The 25,444-nt window shown below is 44.1% G+C and overlaps 1 protein-coding gene and 1 long non-coding RNA gene across 2 annotated transcripts; one reads left to right on the top strand and one right to left on the bottom strand.

The window, feature by feature from the left end:
* Positions 1 to 1,116: 1,116 nt before the first annotated feature.
* LOC111981001 (chondroitin sulfate proteoglycan 4) lies at positions 1,117 to 20,818 on the top strand. The gene is made up of 17 exons (XM_024012109.1): positions 1,117 to 1,310; positions 2,762 to 2,925; positions 5,697 to 5,946; positions 6,046 to 6,474; positions 6,747 to 8,055; positions 8,190 to 9,285; positions 9,403 to 9,660; positions 9,828 to 10,067; positions 10,351 to 10,604; positions 10,892 to 11,114; positions 11,269 to 11,445; positions 14,644 to 14,842; positions 15,085 to 15,216; positions 16,543 to 16,718; positions 16,895 to 17,078; positions 17,305 to 17,798; positions 17,979 to 20,818. The coding sequence occupies exons 1-17, from the start codon at positions 1,226 to 1,228 to the stop codon at positions 19,626 to 19,628; spliced, it is 7,320 nt and encodes a 2,439-aa protein (XP_023867877.1). The 5' UTR covers positions 1,117 to 1,225; the 3' UTR covers positions 19,629 to 20,818.
* On the bottom strand, positions 20,075 to 24,783 carry LOC139029483 (uncharacterized). Its single transcript, XR_011481803.1, has 2 exons — positions 24,573 to 24,783; positions 20,075 to 24,521 (listed from the first exon to the last, which is right to left on the bottom strand). It is a non-coding gene; the product is annotated as an uncharacterized lncRNA (long non-coding RNA).
* Positions 24,784 to 25,444: the final 661 nt, after the last annotated feature.

Below are 25,444 nucleotides of genomic sequence, written 5' to 3'. Positions count from 1 at the left end.
CCCATCACCGTTGCAGTTCTAGACACACTCAACCCGGTGCAACTGGCACCTACAATACTCCATTTCAAAAGCACTTAAATCTTTTGTCTTTCCCATTCACTCTCTGAATGGCACACATACACAATCCGTCTCAAGGCTTTACAATACTTCTTTAACATGTCTCCTCCCCTTCACCTACACTGGTTGAAGTGGATTTAACAGGTGACAACAATAATGGATGATAGCTTTCAACTGGATTCACCTGGTCAGTCTATCATGGAAAGAGGACTGAATGCATTACTGCTTAATAATACTCATGTTTGAGAGAGGCCAAAGAAACTTCTTGTACAATATACAGTATATTTATTTTACCTAGGCAAGTCAGTTAAGAACAAATTCTTATTTTCAATGACAGCGGGTTAACTGCCTTGTCCAGGGGCAGAATGACAAATTTGTACTTTGTCAGCTTGGGGATTTGAACTTACAACCTTTCAGTTACTAGCCCAACACTCTAACCACTAGGCTACCCTAGTAATGAACAAATKTATTTCTTTAATCTTTATTAAAGCAGTGGAGAGTCCTGTTGAGACCAAGTCTCTTTTTACAAGGGAGCCTTTCATTACAAAGCATAAATGAATAAGTCAACACATGTAATATTTAGGTAAACGAACAATGTGTTTGAAGTGCACATTTTTCAAATTCGTTTTCTAAGAATAATTGTATTTGGAGAAAAGGTTAGATTTATAGGTTTATTTGGTAAAAATATGTCGATGTATCATAGCTGCGGGCCTACATTTACCAATAGGCGAACTGACAGGGCGGGGCTATAGTTCACGTCCCTCCTCTGACGTTATTTTGCGTGATATCGTGATGGATGCACAGGTACACTGGAAACTGGTTTTCACTAGTTACCACGGTCACAAAGTCAAAACTGTCTATATCGTAAAAATGCACGATTTTTCTGKTGCTTTTTTTGGTTTTAGGTTAGGGTTAGGGTTAGGGTTAGGCATAAGGTTAGCAGTGTGGTTAAGGTTAGGTTTAAATTCACATTTTAAAATCATTCATTGAAGAAATAGGCGGGGTTTGTGACTTTGTGACTGTGGTAATTAAGGACGACCCTGCACACTGGACTTTACACTCAAAGTTGGGAATGAGGGTGGTGAATGGTAGTACCGCCAGTAAAAACAATGGCATTTAAAAAGGTCCCAGATTTCTCTCTTAACGGAAAGTAATGAAAGAGTAAACTATGGAGACCTTCCTAATGTTATTAAACGATAACATTCTCATCAAGCTTCTTCTTATGTTTCTCTCCAGCGGACAAGTGTTGGGAGGTAAAGTACAGAAAACCTGTGTAATTCTTTGTCCATATGAAAACTTCCTCTTGAATTTTTCATGAGAATGATACATTATGGTATGATAATATAATTTGCATCTATCTATTTAACTGTTGACTCATTTGTATTGTGCAATCTAGGCCAACTAGTCTACTGTATATGTGATTTTCTTTTATTGGCAGATTGAATTGCATTCAGGGATTTTGACGTTTAGATAAAATCACATTTATTTGTTCGATTATAATAWTACATTGCATGAAGCATTATTGTTATGTTGTCGTTATAAGAACAGAAGAAGGTGGCAGATTTATAATTCAAAGTGATGCAGTGTTATAGCAGGCAGATTAATATTAATCCAATTAGTTAAGGATCTATAAACGCGATAAGACCTCGTAAGAGGACACTGCCAGTGACACGATAACATAGGCTGCTATTATGTATTTGGAGCAGAAGTCTCCTGCAAGTATGTATTTTTCTATAGCTATTTGCGAATATATATATAAACTAGCATTACAGTTTTATTACATTCTTATAACCACATAATTAAATATAATATTACATTGTATCGCTATGGTTCTACCATCTGATGCTTTTTCCATGGCTGACCAGATTTAGGTTTATAGTGTAAGTGAGTTGGAACTATCCGATATAGTGTTTCCCCAAATAGGCCTAGTCTATTCAATGATAATGGGTTGCTTTGTGAGATGTCAACTGTGATTCTGCCAATGACGCAACTAACTACTGAAAGATCAGCAGTCCTGACGTAGTAGACAACATGGGTATTTTGGTTCTTCCATCAATTGGGCCACTGCTCCAGATATTCTGAATCTGAATGATGTCCAGCACAATCTCACAATCTGCCTAGTTTTCCAGTTAGAACAATGCTCAGGGCATGAGAGTTTACATGAATTGAATTCAGATACAGGGAGTAAAGGTCACAGACACTTTGCAATAATAGCGGGCACTTAGTCCCTGTAGCAGGGAAATCAATAAGTTAAATGGGATGCTGCCAAAGAAGACCTAATTTTGCTGCCTCAATAGGCTAAATGAYTGTTGTTAGCATTCACATGTGCTTTAAGAAAGGGAAAAACCAACAGGGACAAAGTTACTATAGTGTTTTATGCAAGTTAACAAATGCTGAATATCTACACTACTTGTTGTTGGGTTCTCTAAAAAGAAAAGTAGCGAGGAAGATGAGGCCTAATGCGTTGTTTTGCAGCATGAAAAATAGGCTGCCCTTTGGCACTACTAGAATAGAATGGGTGGGGTGCAACCAACTATGATACAGAACTGCTCATACACAATTTATCTTCAGTGTATGGAAATAAACCCTGCAGAAAACAGCAACAGGCCGTGACAGGATTAGCGTCTAGCCGAACCAAATCTTATTATTCCTAAATCTGATGACATCATATAGAATGATTTTTCAATCTGCTGTTTCTACACAGCCTCATTCTACGGGGATGGATATGTCCAGCTGAGGACTGTGGAGTTATCCAGCCGAACGGCGCTCCATGTGCGCTTCCGCACCTCAAGTCACAGTGGACTACTTTTCATGGCTGCCGGGGAGACAGACTTCCTCCTGCTAGAGCTGCACTCTGGTCGCCTGCAGGTGAGAACACACCTTACAGATAAACAGACATGCCGTAGCTCAGAGATTGCAGGTGAAAACACGTCTTACAGACATGCCGTAGCTCAGACTTGCATATTACTTCATAGGCTCAAAGCAATGCTCCCGAGTGGCGCAGCGGTCTAAGGCACAGCATCTCAGTGCTAGAGGCATCACTGCAGACACCCTGGTTTGAATCCAGGCTGTATCACAACCGGCTGTGAATGGGAATCCCATAGAGYGGCGCACAATTGGCCCAGCGTTGTCCTGGTTTGGCCGCTGTAGGCCGTCATTGTAAATAAGAATTTGTTCTTAACTGACTTGCCTAGTTAAATGAAAGTTAAATAAAAAAAATGCTCACCCTACACACTACACTCTTCGAATAAAAGTGCTWTCTAGAACCTGAAAGGTTCCTGGTAGAAACCTTTTGGGTTCTGTGTAGAACCCTTTCCAGAGAGAGTTCTACAGGTAGCATAGCGGGAACGTCTGCCGTTCTGCCCTTGAGCAAGGCAGTTAACCCCCAACAACAACTGCTCCCCATGCGCCGATGACTTCGATTAAGGCAACCCCCGTAAATCTCTGATTCAGAGGGGTTGGGTTAAACGTGGAAGACACATTTCGGTTGAATGCATTCAGTTGTGTAAATGACTAGGTATCCCTTTCCCCAAAAGGGTTTTATCTGGAACCTAAAAGGGGACAGCTGAAGAACCCTTTTGGAACGCTGATTTCTAAGAGTGTTAAGGAGTGCGGTTAGGCAGGTCATGTTTCGGAGGACGCATGACTTCACCTTCGCCTCTCCCGAGCCCGTTGGGGTAAAATACCCCCAAAAATATTTTWAAAATACTGTCACTGTAGAGATGACTCCGACAACATCAGTTCTGACCACTGTGATTACATATAACTCAGTACTGCTCTTAGCACTTCTACTTTGGAGCACAGACAAGCCACGGCAGTCATTTCTCTAGATTACAGATTGTGGACACCCCTTCAAATGGCTATTTCAGCCACACCCGTTGTTGACAGGTGTATAAAACCGAGCACCAAGTCATGCAATCTTCATAGACAAACATTGGAAATAGAATTGCCTTACTGAAGACCTCAGTAACTTTCAACGTGGCACCGTCATAGYATTTCTGACCTGCTAGAGCTGCCCCAGTCAACTGTAAGTGCTGTTATTGTGAAGTGAAAGCGTCTAGGAGCAACAACGGCTCGYCCACGAAGTGGTAGGCCACACAAGCTCACAGGACAGGACCACCGAGTGCTGAAGCGCACCGCGCTTAAAATCGTCTGTCATCGGTTGCAACAATCACTACCGAGTTCCAAATTGCCTCTGGAAGCAACGTCAGCATAAGAACTGTTCGTTGGGAGCTTCATGAAATGGGTTTCCATTTATAAAATCATCATGTGTAATGCCAAGCGTCGGCTGGAGTGGTTTAAAGCTCGTCGCCATTGGACTCTGGAGCAGTGGAAACGTGTTATCTAGAGTGAATCATGCTTCACCATCTGGCAGTCCGACAGACGAATCTGGGTTTGGAAAACACTACCTGCCCGAATGCATAGTGCCAACTGTAAAGTTTGGTGGAGGAGGAATAAGGGTCTGGGGCTGTTTTTGATGGTTTGGGCTAGGCCCCTTAGTTCCAGTGAAGGGATCAGTGTGGAATAACTTGACTGGCCTGCACAGCGCCCTGACCTCAACACCATCAGACACCTTTGGGATGAATTGGAGTGCCGACTGCAAGCCAGGCACAACATCAGTGCCTGACCTCACTAATGCTCTTGTGGCTGAATGGAAGCAAGTGACCGCAGCAATGTTCCAACATCTAGTGGAAAGTCTTCCCAGAAGAGTGGAAGCTTTTATAGCAGCAAAGGGGGGACCAACTCCATATTAATGCCCATGATTTTGGGATTAAATGTTTGACGAGCAGGTGTCCACATACTTCTGGCCATGTAGTGTATATAGGCAGTTATTATCCTCAGAATGGCCAAAGGTTAAACCCAGAGGAAGGCTATGTTCTTATTGCTTTCATAGAAAAAAAGACCACCGTGAGTTTAAGGATTTACCACAGTCCCTGACAAGTTCATTCATGAATCTTTCTGGAAGAGACCACAGTCGGTTAAATGTTAGTATCTGCTGCAGCATGGAAGGTTATAGTTGATGAGTGGAAATAAATGTGGTGGAATGGATTCAACCTGGCATTCTGCTTGTGAATGACCTCTACTTATGCTTATGTCAGACAGAAATATGCTGAGGAGAACAACCTTGATGTGCTACTGTCCTGAACCCTTCTGTTGTTTGATGATTTTTGTAACAAATCTGTAATGTTATCTTACAAAATAACCACCAATTAGTCTTTTGTTAATTTTTCAATTGAAAAACATTTATTGATACCTTCATCTCCCCTTTGTCCCTCCTTCATCTCGCCTTTATCCCTCCTTCATCTCTCCTCCATCTCTCCTTTATCTCTCCTTTATCCCTCCTTCATCTCTCCTTTATCCCTCCTTCATCTCTCCTTCATCTCTCCTATATCCCTCCTTCGTCTCGCCTTTATCCCTCCTTCATCTCTCCTCCATCTCTCCTKTATCTCTCCTTTATCCCTCCTTCATCTCTCCTCCATCTCTCCTTTATCTCTCCTTTATCCCTCCTTCATCTCTCMTTCATCTCTCCTTTATCTCTCCTTTATCCGTCCTTCATCTCTCATTAACCCCTCCTTCATCTCTCCTATATCCCTCCATCTCTCCTTCATCTCTCCTTTATCATTCTTTCTTTCTCTCAGGTTCAGTTGGATTTGGGATCAGGTGAGCGTACCCTCCGCTCTGAGAAGGGGGTTCATCTGAACGACTTGGCCTGGCACTCTGTGGAGCTCCAACACGACCAGCACAACGTCACTCTGACGGTGGACCGCCACTCTCACACCAGCGTCAGGATCCCCGGGCCAGACCTGGACCTCAGTGTCCACGATGGGTTGTTCGTTGGTGGGACGGTTGGCCTGGACAAACCCTACCTCCATAGTGACGATGCCACAGGTTGGGTTAGAAGAAAAATATTAGATTTAAGTTATAATCAATGACTATAAAGTATTCTTCTCTTCCTCCTGCTCCTCCTCCTCTTCCTCCTCCTCCTAGGCTTCCGCGGCTGTGTGGACGAGGTGCTCTTCAACCAGCACAACTTGCTGTCCAGCCTGCGGCCCTACTCGGGATATAAGAGTGTCCATGAGGTGTCTCTGGGCTGCAGTTCTCAGTTTTCTGCAGGCGAAGATGACCCCATCAGCTTCTTCAGTTCCAGGGCGTACATGTCCCTGCCCCCGTGGGACGTCCCTCAGGAGGGGGTGTTGGAGTGTGAGGTACACACCTCCTCCGAAGAGGGGATCGTCCTGTACAGCTCTGCCCACCAGAGTGACTTTATCGYCATGGAGATCCAAGAGGGGACTTTGGTGGTTGTCGTTGGTAACGGCGGGACTAGGACGGAGCTGCACTCCCTCACGTACGTCAACAACCAGAAATGGCACCGGGTGAAACTACACTTGCTTCCTCACAGCCTGCAGCTGACTGTAGGTAAGGACGACCTGTACGGACCACGATGGAAACAAGTAGTAAACCTTTATTTTGTGTTGTCATTGTTGATTTTAAATTCACTGTATCCACTTGTGTGACTGGAATTTTATCTTTTGAGTTGTCAAATTAGGGCTAGGGTTAGGGTTACTGAATAGTTACAGTACTGTAGTTGGAATGTTGTTGACAGTTTGTTGAACATCTACTGAACATCTAAAAAGCATATATTTGAGACTATTCAAATAAAGTGATACCAATGAATTGTATCTTTCTAGGTGAGGAGATAGTCAATCACAGCCTAGGGGCTCATTCCAAGTCCCTGCAGCTCCGAGGCCCTCTCTACATGGGTGGTGTGGATGACAGATCACGTTTAGAAGCCAGGAAGGCCGGCCTGCTGTCTTTCAATGGGAAGCGGCTGGCCGGTGGAGGATCCTTCAAAGGCTGTCTGAGAGACATCCGGGTCAATGCGCAGAGGATGGGGCTTCCCCACGCTGTAGTCACCAAAGACATATCTGTCGGCTGTGAATTAGAGAAGCTTCCAGAAGCAATCACCACCGTGAGCCCCACGGCTGTCCTCTCTGTCACCTTGCCACTAGTCCACCATCATGGATCAGACAGGAACAGGAARAAGCCGGGTCAGAACTTTCTGGTTCTGAAAGACTTAGTGGTTCCAGAAGGTGGGAGGGCTCTGTTAGAATCTAAGCACATCAAGGTGAACCTAGAGTTCCGGAAGCTTGGAATCCGTCAGTCTCAGATTATGTTCCGTATTGAAGAGCAGCCTGTGCATGGCCAGCTGAGGCTTGATGTGGATCATTCAGACCAAGACGAGGATTGGACCTTCAGCATGCTGGACCTGTGGCACGGTAGAGTGATCTACGTCCATGGAGGCTCAGAAGACCCTCAAGACTTCTTCATGTTCTCTGTCTTTACCAACAGCAAGAAGGAGATCCCCTTTTACCTCAAGGGAAACAAACTACACCGCTTCAACATCAGCGTCACTCCTGTCAATGACCCTCCCGAGCTCAGCCTCCCTGAGGGAAGTCTCTTCATCCTCCTGGAGAACTCCAAACGCCACCTTAACACGGATGTTCTCAGAGCCACCGACCTGGACAGCAACTCCTCGGACCTAGTGTTCACCGTACTGGGGAACCATAATGCTGAAGCAGGCTTACTGGAGAACCAGGACCACCCAGGGACGGCCATCACCACCTTCTCCCAACCCGACCTGGAGGAGGGAAAGGTCAGCTATGTGCACACGGGAGGGCTGGTGAAGAACTCCCGGATGGCTGTGAGGGTCAGTGATGGGGACAAGGTGAGCAACACAGTAGTACTAAGGATCATGGCTGTCCAGCTTGAGCACAAGGTGGCCAACAACACAGGGGTGGAGGTGGACCAGGGTGGGGCTGCTGTCATCAGCAGCCAGCACCTAGCCATGCAGGTAAACATTGTGAAGCAGGGCTTTGACATCCGCTATGACGTGGTGGAGGCACCGCGATATGGCGAGCTGCAGCGGCTGCACTCCAGCGGAGAGTGGAAGCCCACCTTTGTCTTCTCACAGAAGCTTCTGGAGAAAGAGCGCATCAGGTACCTAGCTGTGTTGTTTGATCTTTGTTTGTGTGCAATTGTCCATTGTTTTAACACCACGAGTTGAAGGAAATATTTACATTTTATAAAATAATTTAATGGACAATAAATATTTTATTTTCGATTCTATTCAGGTACCTCAACACCTTCCGGGAGATCAGGACAGGCAATATCACAGATCAGTTCAAATGCAGGGTCAGTGTGGGCTCAGCAGTGACTGATGAACTGGTTTTCCACATCACGGTGCGGTGGATCCACTTCAAGGTCACCAGGAGTAAGATGGAGGTCAGCGGTATGAGGAAAGTCCTTAGCAACGAGGAGCTCCGTGTTGTCTCCAAGGGCATGAAGCTCCATGACAGTGAACTTCACTTCAGAATGCTATCCCTGCCAAAGAAAGGACAGCTCGTGTTCAAAGACAAAGTCTTAATGAAAAACTCAACATTTAGCCAGAAGAATATATCTGACCACATGGTGAAATATGAGGTTACAGGTAGGCCTCATGAGGACACAAGGGACTCGTTTCGTTTCCAGGTGGTCTCCAAACACGCACATTCAGGGGGTTACGACTTCAGAATCAACATCAAGGCAGATGTTCATAGCCTGATCCAAACAAACAAAGGACTGTCCATCCTGGAAGGAGAAAGCAAGGTAATCACCAAGGATTTGCTGTTTGCTGAAACAGTTGGGGTTAAAGCAGCCCTTTATACACTCACCAGCAGTCCTAAACATGGCAAGTTAAAGCGGATCAATCTCTCTAATTCTACGTCTATTAACGATAACATCACGGCTTTCACCAATCAGGACATCGTAGAGGACCGCATCATGTACGTGCACGACGGCAGTGAAACCACGGAAGACGCGTTCACGTTCCACACCACCGTCGCCAAACACACCAAAGCACACAATCACAAACGAACACACTCCAAAAAAGAAAACACTCACACCATTGACGACATCTTCAACATCTCGATTTCCCTTGTCAATGACGAGAAACCGGTCCGCGTTGTTGACAAAGTTTTCCACGTGGCCAGGGGCAGGCAGAGGCTGCTGACGTTAGACGACCTGCGCTACCACGACGCTGACTCAGACTTTGATGACAGTCAGCTGGTCTACACTAGACGGGGAATCCCCATGGGCGACCTGGTCCTAGTAAACGACACAGGCCACAAGCTGTACCAGTTCAGCCAGGAGGACCTGCAGCAGAGGAGGGTGCTGTTCATCCACAGGGGGGTCAGTATGGTGTGAAATCAGTAACTTTTATTACACATAAAATACACACACATACACACACACCGTTTTAATTATTGCTTTGTTACACTTACGAATATTAAAGATTTCACTCCATAGGTCAGCTTTGGACGCTTCGTCCTATTCGTGTCAGATGGGAAACACTACACATCCACACTGTTGGAGGTCATCGCCCAGGACCCCTACATCCAGGTGGAGAACAACACAGGCCTGCTGGTCCAGAAAGGCCATGTGGCCATCTTGGGTTCGGCCAACTTCAGTGTGTTTACAAACCTGGATGTCCGAGACGATGAGGAGGTGGTCTACCAGGTCTTCCTCCCGCCGAGACACGGGCATCTGTTCCACAACAACGTTAAGGTAAAATAATTGAAATTGCACCAGCGTTGTATTGTTTGTAATGTGCATGTTGTGTGTTGTGATGTTGTTCGTTTAATTTGACCTAGGGCATCAATAAAAGTTCAATTCAATTCAAAGGCAGACCGGTTTAGTATAATTCATTTCAATTGATTCAATTCAATTTGAAGGTGGATCGTTTCACTCAGCATGATCTGAAGATGGGCAGCGTGCAGTATCGCCATGATGACAGCATGAACCTGGCTGACTCCTTCAACTTCACGGTGAGCGTTAAAGAGGTGCGTCTGGACGCCAGCGTTGGGGTGAGAGTGTACCTGGAGAGCCACCAGCAGCCCCCCACTGTACTCTACAACCACATTGTAGTGGTGGAGGAGGGCAAGTCTGTCAAGATCAACAGAGGAGACCTGGAGGTGAGATACTACATTGAAGTTCCCTATCACAAGCAGTTTTTCTGTTAAGAACCATGGGCTATCATCACAAGTTTTAGTTATAAGGGACACAAGAACAGATCCCATTACCTTAACTGGGGTGTTACACAAGTGTTATCCTTAGGAATAATACRAGAATGAATTTACAAACATAGACACATTTATACGTTACTTTTTTGTCTTGTAAAACACCATACTTCTCAAATACCACCAAATAGTCTAATTTGATGTCATGTCACATCTTACATCTCATCTCTGTTTTCAGGTGACCCATAAGGACAGCCTCCCCTCTGAGATAGTGTACAAGGTGAAGACGGCTCCATCCCACGGGTTCCTCCGTAGGTCCACCCAGGGAGAGGACAATCCCTACCAGGGTAGCAGAGAGGAGACCATCCACTCCTTCTCCCAGGAGGATGTCAACATGGGACACATCCAGTACCTCCAGGTGGATTCAGACCAGACCCACGACTCCTTCCTTCTGGACGCCTCCAACGGCATCACAGTGGTCCATGACATCAGGTAAGTAGATGATAGGCTGACCAGAAGTTCATGACACCAGGAAGGTAGATGACAGGCTGACCAGAGGTTCATGACATCAGGTAGGTAGATGTCAGGCAGACCAGAAGCGGGGAGGTTCAAGCCAAAAATGTGAATTACTCTCCATCCAGGCACCATGCACCGCGGCTGACACTGTGCCTCGATGTGTGTGTGTGTGTGTGTGTGTGTGTGTGTTGGGGTAAACGGCAGATTAGTTTCCGTTCTAACCAAATGGACAATAAGCATCTCATTCTATTCTATTCTATCAGGGTCTCCGTGGACATCATCCCAATCCACATCCCTCTCAATGTCTTCAACGTGACCTTGGAAGAAGGGTCATCCACGGCCCTGACCAAGGAGGTCCTACAGGTCACCAACAGACACTTCTCTCAGGTTGACTTCTTCTACCATGTATCTGAGCCGCCAAGCCATGGTCATATTGAACATGCACGCATTCCTGGACTCTCTATTCCTTTCTTCACACGCAAACAGGTTAGTAAAAGGTCCAAGGTCATCTATGTTTTTATCTTCTTCAGGTGGAACATCTTCTACCAGTAGGATTTTAAAAAGAGTGTCTATACTGGGCAGATGGAATTATACTGGACAGATAGATTTCCTAACCTCTGGGTCATTTCTGTGATTTCAGGTGGATTCAGGGCATATTTATTATGTCCACGATGGAAGTGATACACTGTCAGATAACTTCACCATTATCGCCAACGACACAGACACCAGAAAGCACAGCCAGCCCTGCATGGTGTTCGTCCATGTCACGCCTGTCAACGATGAGGCCCCAGTCATCACAGCCAACAGGATTCTAAGGGTGAGTTTTTGTGTGTATATAACACAATAATACTGTAGTAACAGATATGTGAAATAACAGAGATGGAAGGAACTTGAGAAACTGGCAAAAAAAGTGTGAGGAATTTGGGATTGACCTATGCTAGTATGCTCCTCCTAAATTAAGTCAGTGTGTTTTAGCATCATGATTTCGACGAACAGGGTTTATAAGAAAATTATGTAATTGGCTCTATTTTGGGAGTGGTCAGGAAACTGTGTCACTGGTTGTTTGGCAACTTCCTTTACATTTGAACCTCTGTCATGAAAAATAATTTAGCAAAGGCTTAGAGTTGAGAGTTTGCCCCAACTTATCAAATAGTTGGAATTCCTGACATACTATCAGCTGTCCCTCTTGCCCTTGAGATGTTTCTGTTGTTGCTGGATTTGAGTCCAATTGAGTTATTTTGTTGTTCAAGTGTATGAGCCACATTGTAACATTTACACCCTTGTGACTTCAAATATAAGAGTGTAGCATTGTTCCAAGACAATACATTTTTTTGGTTACAAGTTAAGAATCTGGTATTTTGAACATTCAGTCAAGAGTGCACGGATTTCCTCTTCTGGTGTTTTTGAAGTACCTTAATCTGTCCACCAGGACATCACTCTCAGTGGTGGGATCAGACACCAACCAACCGTCATGACATACTGTAGGTCAGTGGTTCCCAATTAGGGGTACTTGGCCTATCCACAGGGGGTACTTGAGAAGACTCATGAGACCATAGGCCTACTGCTATAATGCACATGAGGGGGTACTTAAACCCCCTAAGGTCGATGTCCTCGTGGAAATCTAAATAGCGTAATATAAAAATCCCCATAAAAATCTGTCAATTTATGCTAGAGATGTATGTTTTTTTTGCATTAGATCCACTTCCGCATCTGCAGTGAAAGGTGAGAGAGCTAGAGCGGTGTTTATCAGACCATGACACATCCAGAAAATCGGTCATCTCACAAAATCGTCTGTAGCGTCCGAACGGTTTGGCCTAGAAACTATCATGTTTTGCTCTACGACCCACACAAGCGTCTTGGGACTCGTCTGAAGTCGGTACAGCCGACTGCCAACTTCTGTCGGTAGCTTCCGAACAGTTGGGGCTACACACAAATATGACCCGTCTGTGGAAAGGTGAGACTCTCACGAACACGTACATGTTTTGCTCTATTATGTGTACAGGCGTCACAAGACTTGTCTGAAGGTCCCCGGTACCAGTCGAAAAGATTTATGGAAGTACAGTACCAGTCAAAAGTTTGGACACACCTACTCATTCAAGGGTTTTTCTTTATTTTTACTATTTTCTACATTGTAGAATAATTTATAATTAACACATATGGAATCATGTAGTAACCAAAAAGGTGTTAAACAAATCAAAATATATTTTATATTTGAGGTTCTTCAAAGTAGCCACCCTTTGCCTTGATGACAGCTTTGCACACTCTTGGCATTCTCTCAACCAGCTTCATGAGGAATGCTTTTCCAACAGTCTTGAAGGAGTTCCCACATATGCTGAGGACTTGTTGGCTGCTTTTCCTTCACTCTGCGGTCTAACTCATCTCAATTGGGTTGAGGTTAGGTGATTGTGGAGGCCAGGTCATCTGATGCAGCTCTCCATCACTCTCCTTCTTGGTCAAATAGCCCTTACACAGCCTGGAGGTGTGTTGGGTCATTGTCCTGTTGAAAAACAAATGATAGTCACACTAAGCATAAACCAGATGGGATGGCGTATCACTGCAGAATGCTGTGGAAGCCATGCTGGTTAAGTGTGCCTTGAATTCTAAATAAATCACAGACAATGTCACCAGCAAAGGACCCCCACACCATCACACATCCTCCTCCATGCTTCACGGTGGGAACCACACATGCGGAGATCATCCGTTCACCTACTCTGCGTCTCACAAAGACACAGCAGTTGGAACCTAAAATCTCCAATTTGGACTCATCAGACCAAAGGACAGATTTCCACCAGTCAAATGCCCATTGCTCGTGTTTCTTGGCCCATGCAAGGCTCTTCTTCTTATTGGTGTCCTTTAGTAGTGGTTTCTTTGCAGCAATTCGACCATGAAGGCCTGATTCACGTTGTCTCCTCTGAACAGTTGATGTTGAGATGTGTCCGGTACTTAAACTCTGTAAAACATTTATTTGGGCTGCAATTTCTGAGGCTGGTAACTCTAATGAACTTATCCTCTGCAGCAGAGGTAACTCTGGGTCTTCCTTTCTTGATGGTTTTTGTGACTGCACTTGAGAAACTTTCAAAGTTATTGAAATTTTCCAGACTGACTTACCTTCATGTCTTAAAGTAATGATGGACTGTCATTTCTCTTTGCTTATTTGAGCTGTTCTTGTCAGAATATGGACTTGGTCTTTTACCAAATAGGGCTATCTTCTGTATACCACCCCTACTTTGTCACGACACAACTGATTGGCTTAAACGCATTAAGAAGGAAAGAAATTCCACAAATTAACTTTTAACAAGGCACACCTGTTAATATAAATGCATTCCAGGTGACTACCTCATGAAGCTGGTTGAGAAAATGCCAAGAGTGTTCAAAGCTGTCATCAAGGCAAAGGGTGGCTACTTTGAAGAATCTCAAATCTCAAATATATTTAGATTTGTTGAACACTTTTTTGGTTACTACATGATTCCATATGTGTTATTTCATAGTTTTGATGTCTCACTATTATTCTACAATGTAGAAAATAGTAAAAAAAAGAAAAACCCTTGAATGAGTACGTAGGTGTGTCCAAAYTTTTGACTGGTACTGTATATATGGAGACTGTTTAGTGCCAAAAATAAGGGGTTAAATACATGTAAAAAAAGAAATATATACAAATGTTTCCTGATCTTTCTTATATCTCAGATATAAGACAGACATTTCAGAACAAACATCCTTTAGATTTTTGGGGTACAAATTTTTCATCAAATTATTATTATTATTTTTATTCTTCAAGGGGTCTTAAAATTCAAAATCAAATAGCAAAAATATCCTTGGTATGACCTTGGTGGTACAGTAACCAATAAAGGTTGGGAACCACTGCTGTAGGTTGCGGTACAATACGATGGTAGAATATTCATAGAATTTCCATGTTTGACAGAAATCTTTTCATTTCTCAATCTGTTTCTTTCTGCTTGTTTTGCTTGTCGTCTTCTCTACCTGTAACTGTCCTCTTCTCTACATGTCCCCTTTACAGGTGTGGGTGAACTCAGTCACAGAGATCAGTGTAGATGACCTGAGTGCTGAGGACAGTGACTCTCCACCGGAGGACCTAGAGTTCATCGTGACCCCGCCTAGTAACGGTCACCTGGCCCTGAAGAGCGCCCCCTCCAGACACATCCTCAACTTCACCCAGACACACACCCTCCACGGACAGCTGGTGTTTGTCCACAGTGGTGAGACTATGAATACTGGATAGTAGATATCAATAGGAGGTAGCTGCTCTTACAGAATAGTAGGTTAGTAGCACTGAAGGGTGCCAACAAAATGCCAACAAAGTGGACAATATACGACATGCAAGTTAGACATACAAGTCATATCCCAGTTCTGGGGGATTATAAGGGTTATAACCACAGACATATGTACAGTAGTATATCCAACGACCAGAAGCATTAAGACAGACTTTTGTTCCTTGCAGGTGCCTTGTCGGGAGGTTTCCACTTCCAGGTCAATGATGGGGTGAACTTTGCCCCCCGACAGATCTTCAGCACCACGGCACGCTCCCTGGTCCTCAGCCTGGAGCGGAACCACGCCCTCACAGTGTTCCCAGGTAACAGTAACTAGATACACTGAGTATACAAAACATTAAGAACACCGGTCCAAATCAGCAACACTGCTGGGTTTTTCACACTCAAAAGTTTCCTATGTGCATAAAAAATGGTCCACCATCCAAAGAACATCCAGCCAACTTGACACAACTGTGGGAAGCATTAGAGTCAACATGGGCCAGCATTCCTGTGCAACGCTTTCGACACCTTGTAGAGTCTACGCTCTGACGAATTGAGGCTGAGGGCAAAAGGGGGGAGGGGATGCCACTCAATATTAGGAAGGTGTTCCTAATGTTTGGTATACTCAGTGTATATAGACTTTGAACTAAGCCCTCACAGTGTTCCCAGTTAACAGTAACTAGATATATAGAACATTAACCAGTTATGCTGTTCCCAGGTAACGTAACAGGAAATATAACTATAGCCCCCCCCCCTACACCATAATAAGAATAAAGTGTATTGTCCTAAAGAGGAAAATCTTGGTACAGTTCACAAAGTGAATATATAAAACCTATAACCACCACCACCGCCGCCGCCGCCGCCACCTGCATTAGCCTCATTGTCTAGCCTGGTCCCAGATCTGTCTGTGCTGTCTTACCAACCCTTTTGGTGTTTCGCATGAGAATGACCATAGGAGTTGTCAAGGCAGCACAAACAGATCTGGAACTGGCTAGTAAACCCCTAGTCTTTCTGCTGCAGTATAAAGTCATTCTCAGCCTGTACTGAATCAGATGATCATGGTGCCAGCTGCCAGCCTGTACTGAATCAGATGGTCATGGTGCCAGCTGCCAGCCTGTACTGAATCAGATGATCATGGTGCCAGCTGCCAGCTTTTACCAACTGGTTATGTGGTAGGTTGCTAAGTAACTTAATCATACTTAACTTACCAGCCATTATGCCTCCTGGCCAGAGGCCTGGTTTATCAAGATCATAGGATAACGGAGGTGGCATAGTCTTACATTATACAGAAAGGTGATTCAATCGCCCTTGAGACCATGCTACCAGTACGGTATCTTCCAAGATAATGTTGTCTAGAGAGCTGCATGTAACACCCACCGGAAAAAAACATGAAATAGCTACTTAGACTGCCTGTCTCTGTCCTGGTTATGTTTGTAATACTGCAATGTCCTTGTAGTTACAACAGACAATGAAGTTTGTACAACCTGCCGATCATGTCTTTCATAGTTACAACTTGTAGTTACAACAGAAGTTTGTAGTCTACAACATGTCAATATTTTATTACAACAGACAACAGACAAGACGTTTGTACAACATGTCACTCATGTCGTTTTATCCCTACTAAACACGATCCTGTTTTTTCTCTGCAGGCTCTGTGAATACCATCTCTCAGAATAACCTTCTGGTGGTTACCAACGACAACGGTGACATGGGAGGGAACCACTCCATCCTTTACAATGTTACCAGTCCTCCAAAGCTGGGGAGACTGCTCAGAAAACAGACAGACAACTCTACTGCAGAGATCTCCTCCTTCACACAAGACATGGTAATGCAATATCACTTCTTACGGTAAAGTCAATAGAGACACAGTTTTATTTATGTTTGGCACAGTTATGTTTTCTTTACAAGACACATTTTAAGAGTGTCTTTGCAACAATAACTTGGATTTTGAAGTTAAAATATTCCTATCTTTCTCGTTTCTCTGTTGTCTTGTTATTTTAGGTGAATGAGGGTTTGATTAGTTATGACCAAACCCATCCTGAATCGTTGGGATGGATGACTACAGACTCCTTCACTTTCACAGTGWCTTCGTCCCCTGTCTCTCTGCAACCTCAAGTCTTCAGCATCCATATCTCCTATGAGCATGCTCCTGCAGAGCGCAACACCATCCTCACTGCTAACACTGGTGAGTCAGTTAGTCTGTGTTGCTGTTAGACAGACAGACGAAGGCTCTACTGGACTCTTGACTGTAGTATGCCCAGCTAACCTACCCTGCAGAATACCATCACTGGTCCAAAACCTCAAGTTAAACGTTTGAATTTATTCTTATTTGCAATGACAATCCTGATATTGATGAATGTTCAATAAAAGCTGTTTGTTTATGATTGTATGTTGTTCTTCTCTGTTACCAGGTGCTGTTGTGACTGAAGGTGGCAGAGTGGTGATTGACAAGATGCAGCTGGATTCCTCTAACCTGCTGGGCAAGCTGTTGGAACCCCAGCGACGTTCCTATGAGGTCTGGTACCACGTCACCTCTCTACCCCAGCACGGCATAATCACAGTGGGAGAACGCAACCTGACCAGCGCCAAACCCAACTTCTCCCAGTTCATCCTGGATAAGTTTGGAATCACATACCAGCACGACGACTCCGAGACGACCCAGGACTTCTTCACCTTTGAGGTTTGGCTGAACCGTAAGGGCCAGCCTCCCCAGAGACCCTCAGAGCCCAGCCTGATAGTAACAGAGTCGTTTGACCTCACAGTGACCCCTGTCAATGACCAGCCGCCCCTGCTCCGGACCAAGGCCCCCAGTCTGAGTCTGGTGCAGGGGGACACGGTGGTCATCAGCCCTGAGAACCTCCTGGTGGAAGACCTGGACACCCCTCCAGAAGAGATCCATTACAAGGTCTTCTTCATGTCATCTTTTACTGTCCTTCACCTTTACAGGGTTCACAACCCCTTATCGTTTACACCTTACTTGTTGTTGTCATTTTTACAGTAATTCTGTTTTCCCTCCTTACTTTTTTCTGTGAGTTGTTGAGACACGTCTGTGAAATGCATTGATGTTTTATTTKATTTGATTTAGGTGATCAGCAAACCCAACAATGGCTTCCTGTCTCTAGGAGAACAGCTGAATGAGACAGTGTCTGCCTTCTCCCAGGCAGACATCAACCATGGCAGAGTCCACTTCGTCCAGGAYGGAAAACCCTCTTCAGGGGTGTTCTACTTCAGTGTGACTGACGGGTTCCACCGGCCGCTGTACAAGCTCTTCAACCTGRAGGTCACCGCAGCAACCGTCTCCATGGTGAACAACACAGGATTGAGGCTGGTGCAGGGTCAGACAACCGCTACATTGACAACAGAACACCTGGCTGCAGAGACCAATGGGAGACACAGTGTGACGATTCACTATAGAGTGACCACACCACCACACCACGGCAGTCTCCTCATGTCCGACCTGCCAGTCAGTGAGTTTAACCAAGAGGACCTTCACTCATGCAGACTGTCCTATCACATGACGGACCTCACCTCCTCCTCGGACAGCTTTGAGTTCACAGTCTCGACACCGGAGAGCAACATGACCGCTCAGACTGTCAATGTCACGGTCCGACCGCTCATCCATTTCAGCGAGCGCGTCCTGATCCCCAGTGGCATTGCCGTGAAACTGAGGAAGGTCTATCTGGACGCCACAGACCTTGCCACACTCAGCGGCAGCGACCCTGTCTTTCACATCCTGTCCCCGCCCAAACACGGCAAGCTGGTCAAGGTAACCTTTGACCTATCGGACGGCGCCAATCACTCGGTGGAGTCGTTTACCTTCCGGGACGTGGTGCAGGGCAGGGTGGCCTTACAGGAGACCCTGGCACAACAAAGACACAGCAACAACATCGCCGATCAATCAACATCTTTACTGTCCCAATTAGGGACCGCCGACCACAACACAACAGAGATCCATGTGTCCATGCTCAATGACTCCTTTTCATTCCTTCTGAGGGCGGATAATGTTCAGCCGGCTGTAGGAGAGTTTTTATTCACCATCGTGCCATACGAAGAGAGTTTGAACCACACGACCAGGTCACCTGGGCGCAATCGAACCACAGGCGGCAGAGGGACTACAATCCACTCTGCTACCCACCCTCACACCACAAACCACAAGACCCACAACAAGACCCTACAGAAGCAGTTCAAAGCCCGTCACCACTGGGGGAACCAGACCCGCGGAGGTCACCCCATGATCCCCACCGTCCCTGGAAACACCCATGGGAAACACAACATCCACGGCCCCCACAGAATCACCCCAGTTCGGGGAGAGTCCCTGCCCCGGCCGGCCTCCGACCCCCTGCTGCTCATCCTGCCCTTCCTGGCCTGCCTGCTGCTCATCGTCATCCTGGTGGTCCTGATCCTGGTGCTGCGCCACCGCAGGGAGAAGAGGGCCTTATCCAGAGGGCTCATCCAGGAGCTGGCGGCTGCAGCCGGAGATGGAGGCCCAGAAGGGAGCCCCTACCTGGGCAGACCGGAGAGGAGCATTGCGGTCCCCTCAGTGGTGGTGACTCCGCTGCTGGGCCCTAATAGTTGCCCCAGTACTCCGGTCCTCAATGTGCTGCGTAGGGGAACGCTGGCTCCACGTGACCCTTGTCTGCTGCTCTGGGCAGTAGATGCTGTTCCTGATATGGTACAGGCCCAGCACTGTCAACACCCCGAGCCCACTCTGAGAGACAACCAGTACTGGGTGTAATTGATCCACAGCTCATACCCCTGCATTGAAACAGAGATACTAACTAAACTTTATACTATTGAGTAGCCCCACACCTACTCTGAGAGACAACCAGTACTACGTCTGATTGAACCCATACATACCCTGAAACACAGAGACTTGGTTTAACCTTGCACCCAATATACTGTAACTATTGACTACTGATGTTTGCATTCCAATGTTGGTGCTGTTTGCTGGTTTCATTGTGAACTTGATTTTGGGTCCTTATATAGAAAGTTCTTAATTGGTTCTACAATTCACCCTGTTACAATGTTTTATTTGTGGCAGCTTACTATTTTACTTTGGTTTTATTGGGATTTTATATTTTATACGTTATTTGACCAATTAGTTTTGCGCCAAGATGTTTCATTATAACTTTTCACAATGGCTTCAAAAACCTGTCCGTTTTTTTTCAGGCCAGTAAACTGTTTTTATTTTATTTTTTAGAGTAGTTGATAATTCTATTACAGTATTTATGCTTCCTGTTTTATAAAAGATGTATGTTTCAGTTTGCGGTTACACTATGAAGTTTACATTAATCTGACTAACATAGCAATTCAACTTGTCAGTGGTTAGAATGACCAAAGGAATAGATATAGCAAGAGCCATTTATAGATGCACATGTACTGTATATACACATCTGCTTGTAGCTTGAAACAGGAACTGAGACTACATTAGATCTGTTTTCAAGGAAGTGCCTTTAGTTTGAATGCAGTCAGTCAGCCATGATGTTGTAATGGTCACAATGTCTTCTAGTCTGGTTAGGCACAATAGACCAAATACTTGACTAACACACTTTTTTGTTGTAAATAATTATACTGAAATGCATGTCTTCAGTCATTATCCAGTATTTTATAACCATATGATAACTTAAACACGCCTGTTCATCACGCATGTCATGCCTGATTCAGTGTTTCTATTGGCTAGTAAATATGCAGCCCACTATTTCTATAAAAAGACTTGACACACTCTCTTTGTTTGTAAATAATGCTTGTCTTCATCCAGTCTTTTTGTAACCAAATGATAACTTCATCATGCCTGTGCTTCGGGCATGCCAAACCCCAATCAGTGTTTTAAATGTCTGAATACAAAGTACTATACATGTAAATAAATACCGTATGCAGTCAAATATATCTATGGTAATAAAGATGAGCTATAATGAGAACACATACTACACCAGTGTGCTCATCTTTGCTGCAGCCTGCAGTAAACACATATCTGTATTATTCAAATAAAATATTTGTGTTATATATAGGTTGTGTACAGGGCTGTGAAAACGTATTTCCTCCCTTTCTGATTGTCTCTACTTTTGCATATTTTTTGATACGGAGTGTTCTTCAACCAAAACCTAATATTAGATAAAGGGAACCTGAATGAACAAATAACACAACAGTGACATACTTATTTAATTTATTTCATAAACAAAGTTATGCAACACCCATTGACCATGTGTGAAAAGTAATTGCCCCCTTCCACTCAATAACTGGTTGTGCCACTTTTAGCTGCAGTGGCTCCAACCAAACGCTTCCTGTAGTTGTTGATCAGTCTCTCACAATTTTGGTCCACTCTTCCATGCAGAACTGATTTAACTCAGTGACATTTGTGGGTTTTCAAGCATGAACTGCTTTTTTCAAGTCCTGCCACAACATCTCAATTGGGATTAGGTCTGGACTTTGACTAGGCCATTCCAAAGCTTTTTAAGCAATTTTCATGTATATTTGATTGTGTGTTTTGGGTCATTGTCTTGCTACATGATCCAGCTGCGCTTCAGCTCACAGACGGATGGTCTGACATTCTCCTGTAGAAGTCTCTGATACAGATCAGAATTTATGGTGCCTTCTATTAAGGCAAGTCATCCAGGTCCTGAGGCAGCAAAGCATCCCCAAACCATCACATTACCACCACCATGCTTGACCGTTGGTATGAGGTTCTTACTGTGGAATGCAGCTTTTGGTTTTTGGCAGGCATAATGGGACCCATGTCRTCCAAAAGCTATACTTTAGACTCATCTGTCCATAGAACATTCTTCCAAGAGTCTTCCAAGAGTCATCCGGGTGCTTCCAGGTGCTTTTTGGCAAACGTTAGTCAACTTTTTGGACGAGATGGGTCACATTATGTCTGCCGAAAACCAAACACTGCATTCCACAGTAAGAACCTCATAGGAATACTCAAGCATGGTGCTGGTAGTGTCTAATATTCGGTTTTGGTTGAAGATCTAAAAATAGAGAAAATCAGAAAAGGGGCAAATACTTTTTCACGGCACTGTAGATGTTTTATCATGTGTTGGCTGGCTAAGTTTTTTTGAAGAACTCTTGAGTTTATAGCTAATGCACTGTAGGCCTACACAGGAAAGTGACTTGTGCCAGCTCAGTATTGCAGACTGTAAATCGTCTTAAATGAGTAGCCTATGTTGGTCTGGACTGACCTTTTCAGTTGCCATAAAGACTAGAGTACAGCTTTTGTTTCTTTATATCCTTCCATTCAACTCTCCACTTTTCCACCAGACTTCAGAGGCCCGCGTGGGCTGGACTGGGGCAGAGTGAGGTACACACAAGGGGGAGGGTAAGATTTCACTTAAAGTGAACGCAACTGAACAAAACATCTTCAGATTCATCACTAACATTCCACAAACATTGCAATATGCTTCCAATTACTTAAAGAAAAGATATCAGTCACCATTATTGACAGTTAGAAATATGACTCAAATCAAGTTCCAACAAGTTTCCTGTTTCCACAGAGAGAGACTGCACCAGAGTCCCAGCCAGTGGAAATAAAATGGCCTCCTTTGTTGTAGAGATGAATGGACATGTGGTTCTTTGTGAACAGGAACAGTAACTTAAAAAAGGTGTCACTGCAAAACGGTCTAGATTTAGGGGTCTGTGGACATCACATAAACACAAATTTCAGCTCTCATTAATAATTAGACAGGGGTGAGATGGTAGCAGAAATCTCTCCTTCTGTATGTTGAGAGACAGTGTCTTTGACCCTCCTTTGCAGTTTGGAAGACTGCTATGGCATTCTGAAATACACATTCAGAAACACCCTTCCAGGAGTTGTGAAGTTCTGGTGCATTGCACAGCCCACTGCTATGTAGTCAATCTCAAACATGCACAGTCCTTCTGAGAGAGAGGAGTAGCCAGTCTGTGTAGAAATGAGTAATAGAGATCATATTAAATTACTAGAGGGGCTATGTCATAAACCCTAACAGTTCCATAATGGGGGAAAATGGCAGCCATCTTGGTCAGGGAGAAATCCAAAACCAGTCGAATTAGAATGAATGGCAGTAGAGGCATAGGTGATGCATTTCCTGCTTTTACTTAACCAGGAAAATAGAAGTAAGGCATGTAATGCACAGTATCAGAAATTCTATAATGGAATTATAGTCAACCTAAAATATTGTCATATAATTATAAAAACAGTTTATTTGGGTTTTATACCAATTTTCAGGATAAATAGCCTTATGTATGTAAACAGGCCATAAATGTCTCAGATGTTGTTTTCCAGGAAAGCTGTGAGTGTTATTATATGATACAATATCAGTACTTGTTGCATTTACAACTTGTTTAAGTCCTATCATCTACTGATATCAGCCAGTGTCTGGTTGTGGATTGACTGCATTGTTTGAATGGAATGTTGGCATATTGGCAGTTAATTAAAGCTGCAATATCTAACTATTTGGGTGATCCGACCAAATTCACTTAGAAATTGTAGTTATAGTTCAGTCATTCTCATTGAAAGCAAGTCTAAGTAGATATGTTCTATGTGTGCTATTTCTATGCTTCCCGTTCTTAAATTTCCTTTATGCGTCTTTTCCTTACAGGTTTGTACACCAGCTTCAAACAGCTGAAAATATAATATGTTTATATTTCACAGGAGTTTAGATGGTACAATGATTCTCTACTATATACGTGCTTGTTTTGACACATAATCTGAAATTAGGCAAACTTTTAGAATTTTTGCAACCAGGAAATGGCGGCGCAATTTCTGTAGCCTTGAATTTAAAAAAAACATTCCTCTAAAACTGTCTAGCACACATACAGCACAGGTAAATTATTCACATTCATTGTTTCACGCAATATCTTATCACAGCATTGGCAAACCCATGGGTGACCAACTCCCTGACAAACATGGCTGACCTTTGGACCGTCATAAGAAGGTTCATTTCCATTCTAGTATTCTAATTCCTAATTCTATGGAATAAGTAATAAAGGAATCAACTAAGTCGTTCTGTGCTTTGAACTTTGCTCTGGCTAAGAGTGTCTGACTAAAGGCTGTTTGGCTGCTGCTTATCCTCACTAACTTAACCGAGGTAATGTTTGTGAATGTGAACTTCCGTGTGGACAAACTTGAATAGGCTTTGGATCACTGTTATCCTTTAACTTCAAAATTATAATGTGCACCTCCTGTGATTATTAAGACATGGGTGAGCCAACTCAATATTAGGGAGATGTGCCTAACCTTTGGTATACTCAGTGTATATAGGACTATACACTGTTCCTTGTGTCATGTGATGAATAAAAGTCCCTTCTACATATATTAGTCTGTTCAGGGTGATGCATGCTAAGTCATCTAGCAGTACCCCAGTCAACCTGGTCAAATAACTTACATAACTTAATTACAAGTGCGTTTTGGAAGGACACCAACAATGGTCCTTCAACCCTTATATAACACCAACAATGGTCCTTCAACCCTCATATAACACCAACAATGGTCCTTCAACCCTCATATAACACCAACAATGGTCTTCAACCCTCATATAACACCACAATGGTCCTTCAAACCTCATATAACACCAAACAATGGTCCTTCAACCCTCATATAACACCAACAATGGTCCTTCAAACCTCATATAACACCAACAATTGTCCTTCAAACCTCATATAACACCGTTCAACCCTCATATAACACCAACAATGGTCCTTCAACCCTATATAACACCAACAATGGTCCTTCAATCCTCAAATAACACCAACAACAGTCCTTCAAACCTCATATAACACAACAACGGTCCTTCATCCTCATATAACACCACAACGGTCCTTCTATCCTCATATAACACCAACAACGGTCCTTCTATCCTCATATAACACCAACCGGTCCTTCTATCCTCATATAACACCAACACCGGTCCTTCTATCCTCATAAACACCACAACGGTCCTTCTATCCTCATATAACACCAACAACCGGTCCTTCTATCCTCATATAACACCAACACGGTCCTTCTATCCTCATATAACACCAACAACGGTCCTTCTATCCTCATATAACACCAACACCGGTCCTTCTATCCCCTATATAACACCAACACCGGTCCTTCTATCCTCATATAACACCAACACCGGTCCTTCTATCCTCATATAACACCAACAACGGTCCTTCTATCCCCATATAACACCAAAACGGTCCTTCTATCCCCATATAACACCAACACCGGTCCTTCTATCCTCATATAACACCAACAACGGTCCTTCTATCCCTGATATAACACATACGGACAACTGTAGGAAGAGAGATTATTTTTCAACAATGTCCTTCGACATCAGGGATTCCCACAGAGACAAATTTTCAGTATTATTTTGGCCGATCTCCCCGTGCCCCCCCCCCCCCCTATTGAGTACAATAAGAAGGAATGGAAAATCATGTGTTCTGTTCTCCCCCAGGGTTCTAGAATCTTAAAGCTTGTTCCTGGCACAGATCTCTCCAGGAGGTTTGACATAACGAGGTCCAGAAACTACAAACAGGATAACCAATCCCCCTTGGTTGCCCTCTCTATGATAACACACACGTAGACATTGA

The sequence above is a fragment of the Salvelinus sp. IW2-2015 genome, linkage group LG20 (genome assembly GCF_002910315.2).
Source record: "Salvelinus sp. IW2-2015 linkage group LG20, ASM291031v2, whole genome shotgun sequence".
NCBI lineage: Eukaryota > Metazoa > Chordata > Actinopteri > Salmoniformes > Salmonidae > Salvelinus > Salvelinus sp. IW2-2015.
The sequence above is the reverse complement of the archived record's forward strand: the minus strand, read 5'-3'. Positions and strand labels throughout refer to the sequence as shown.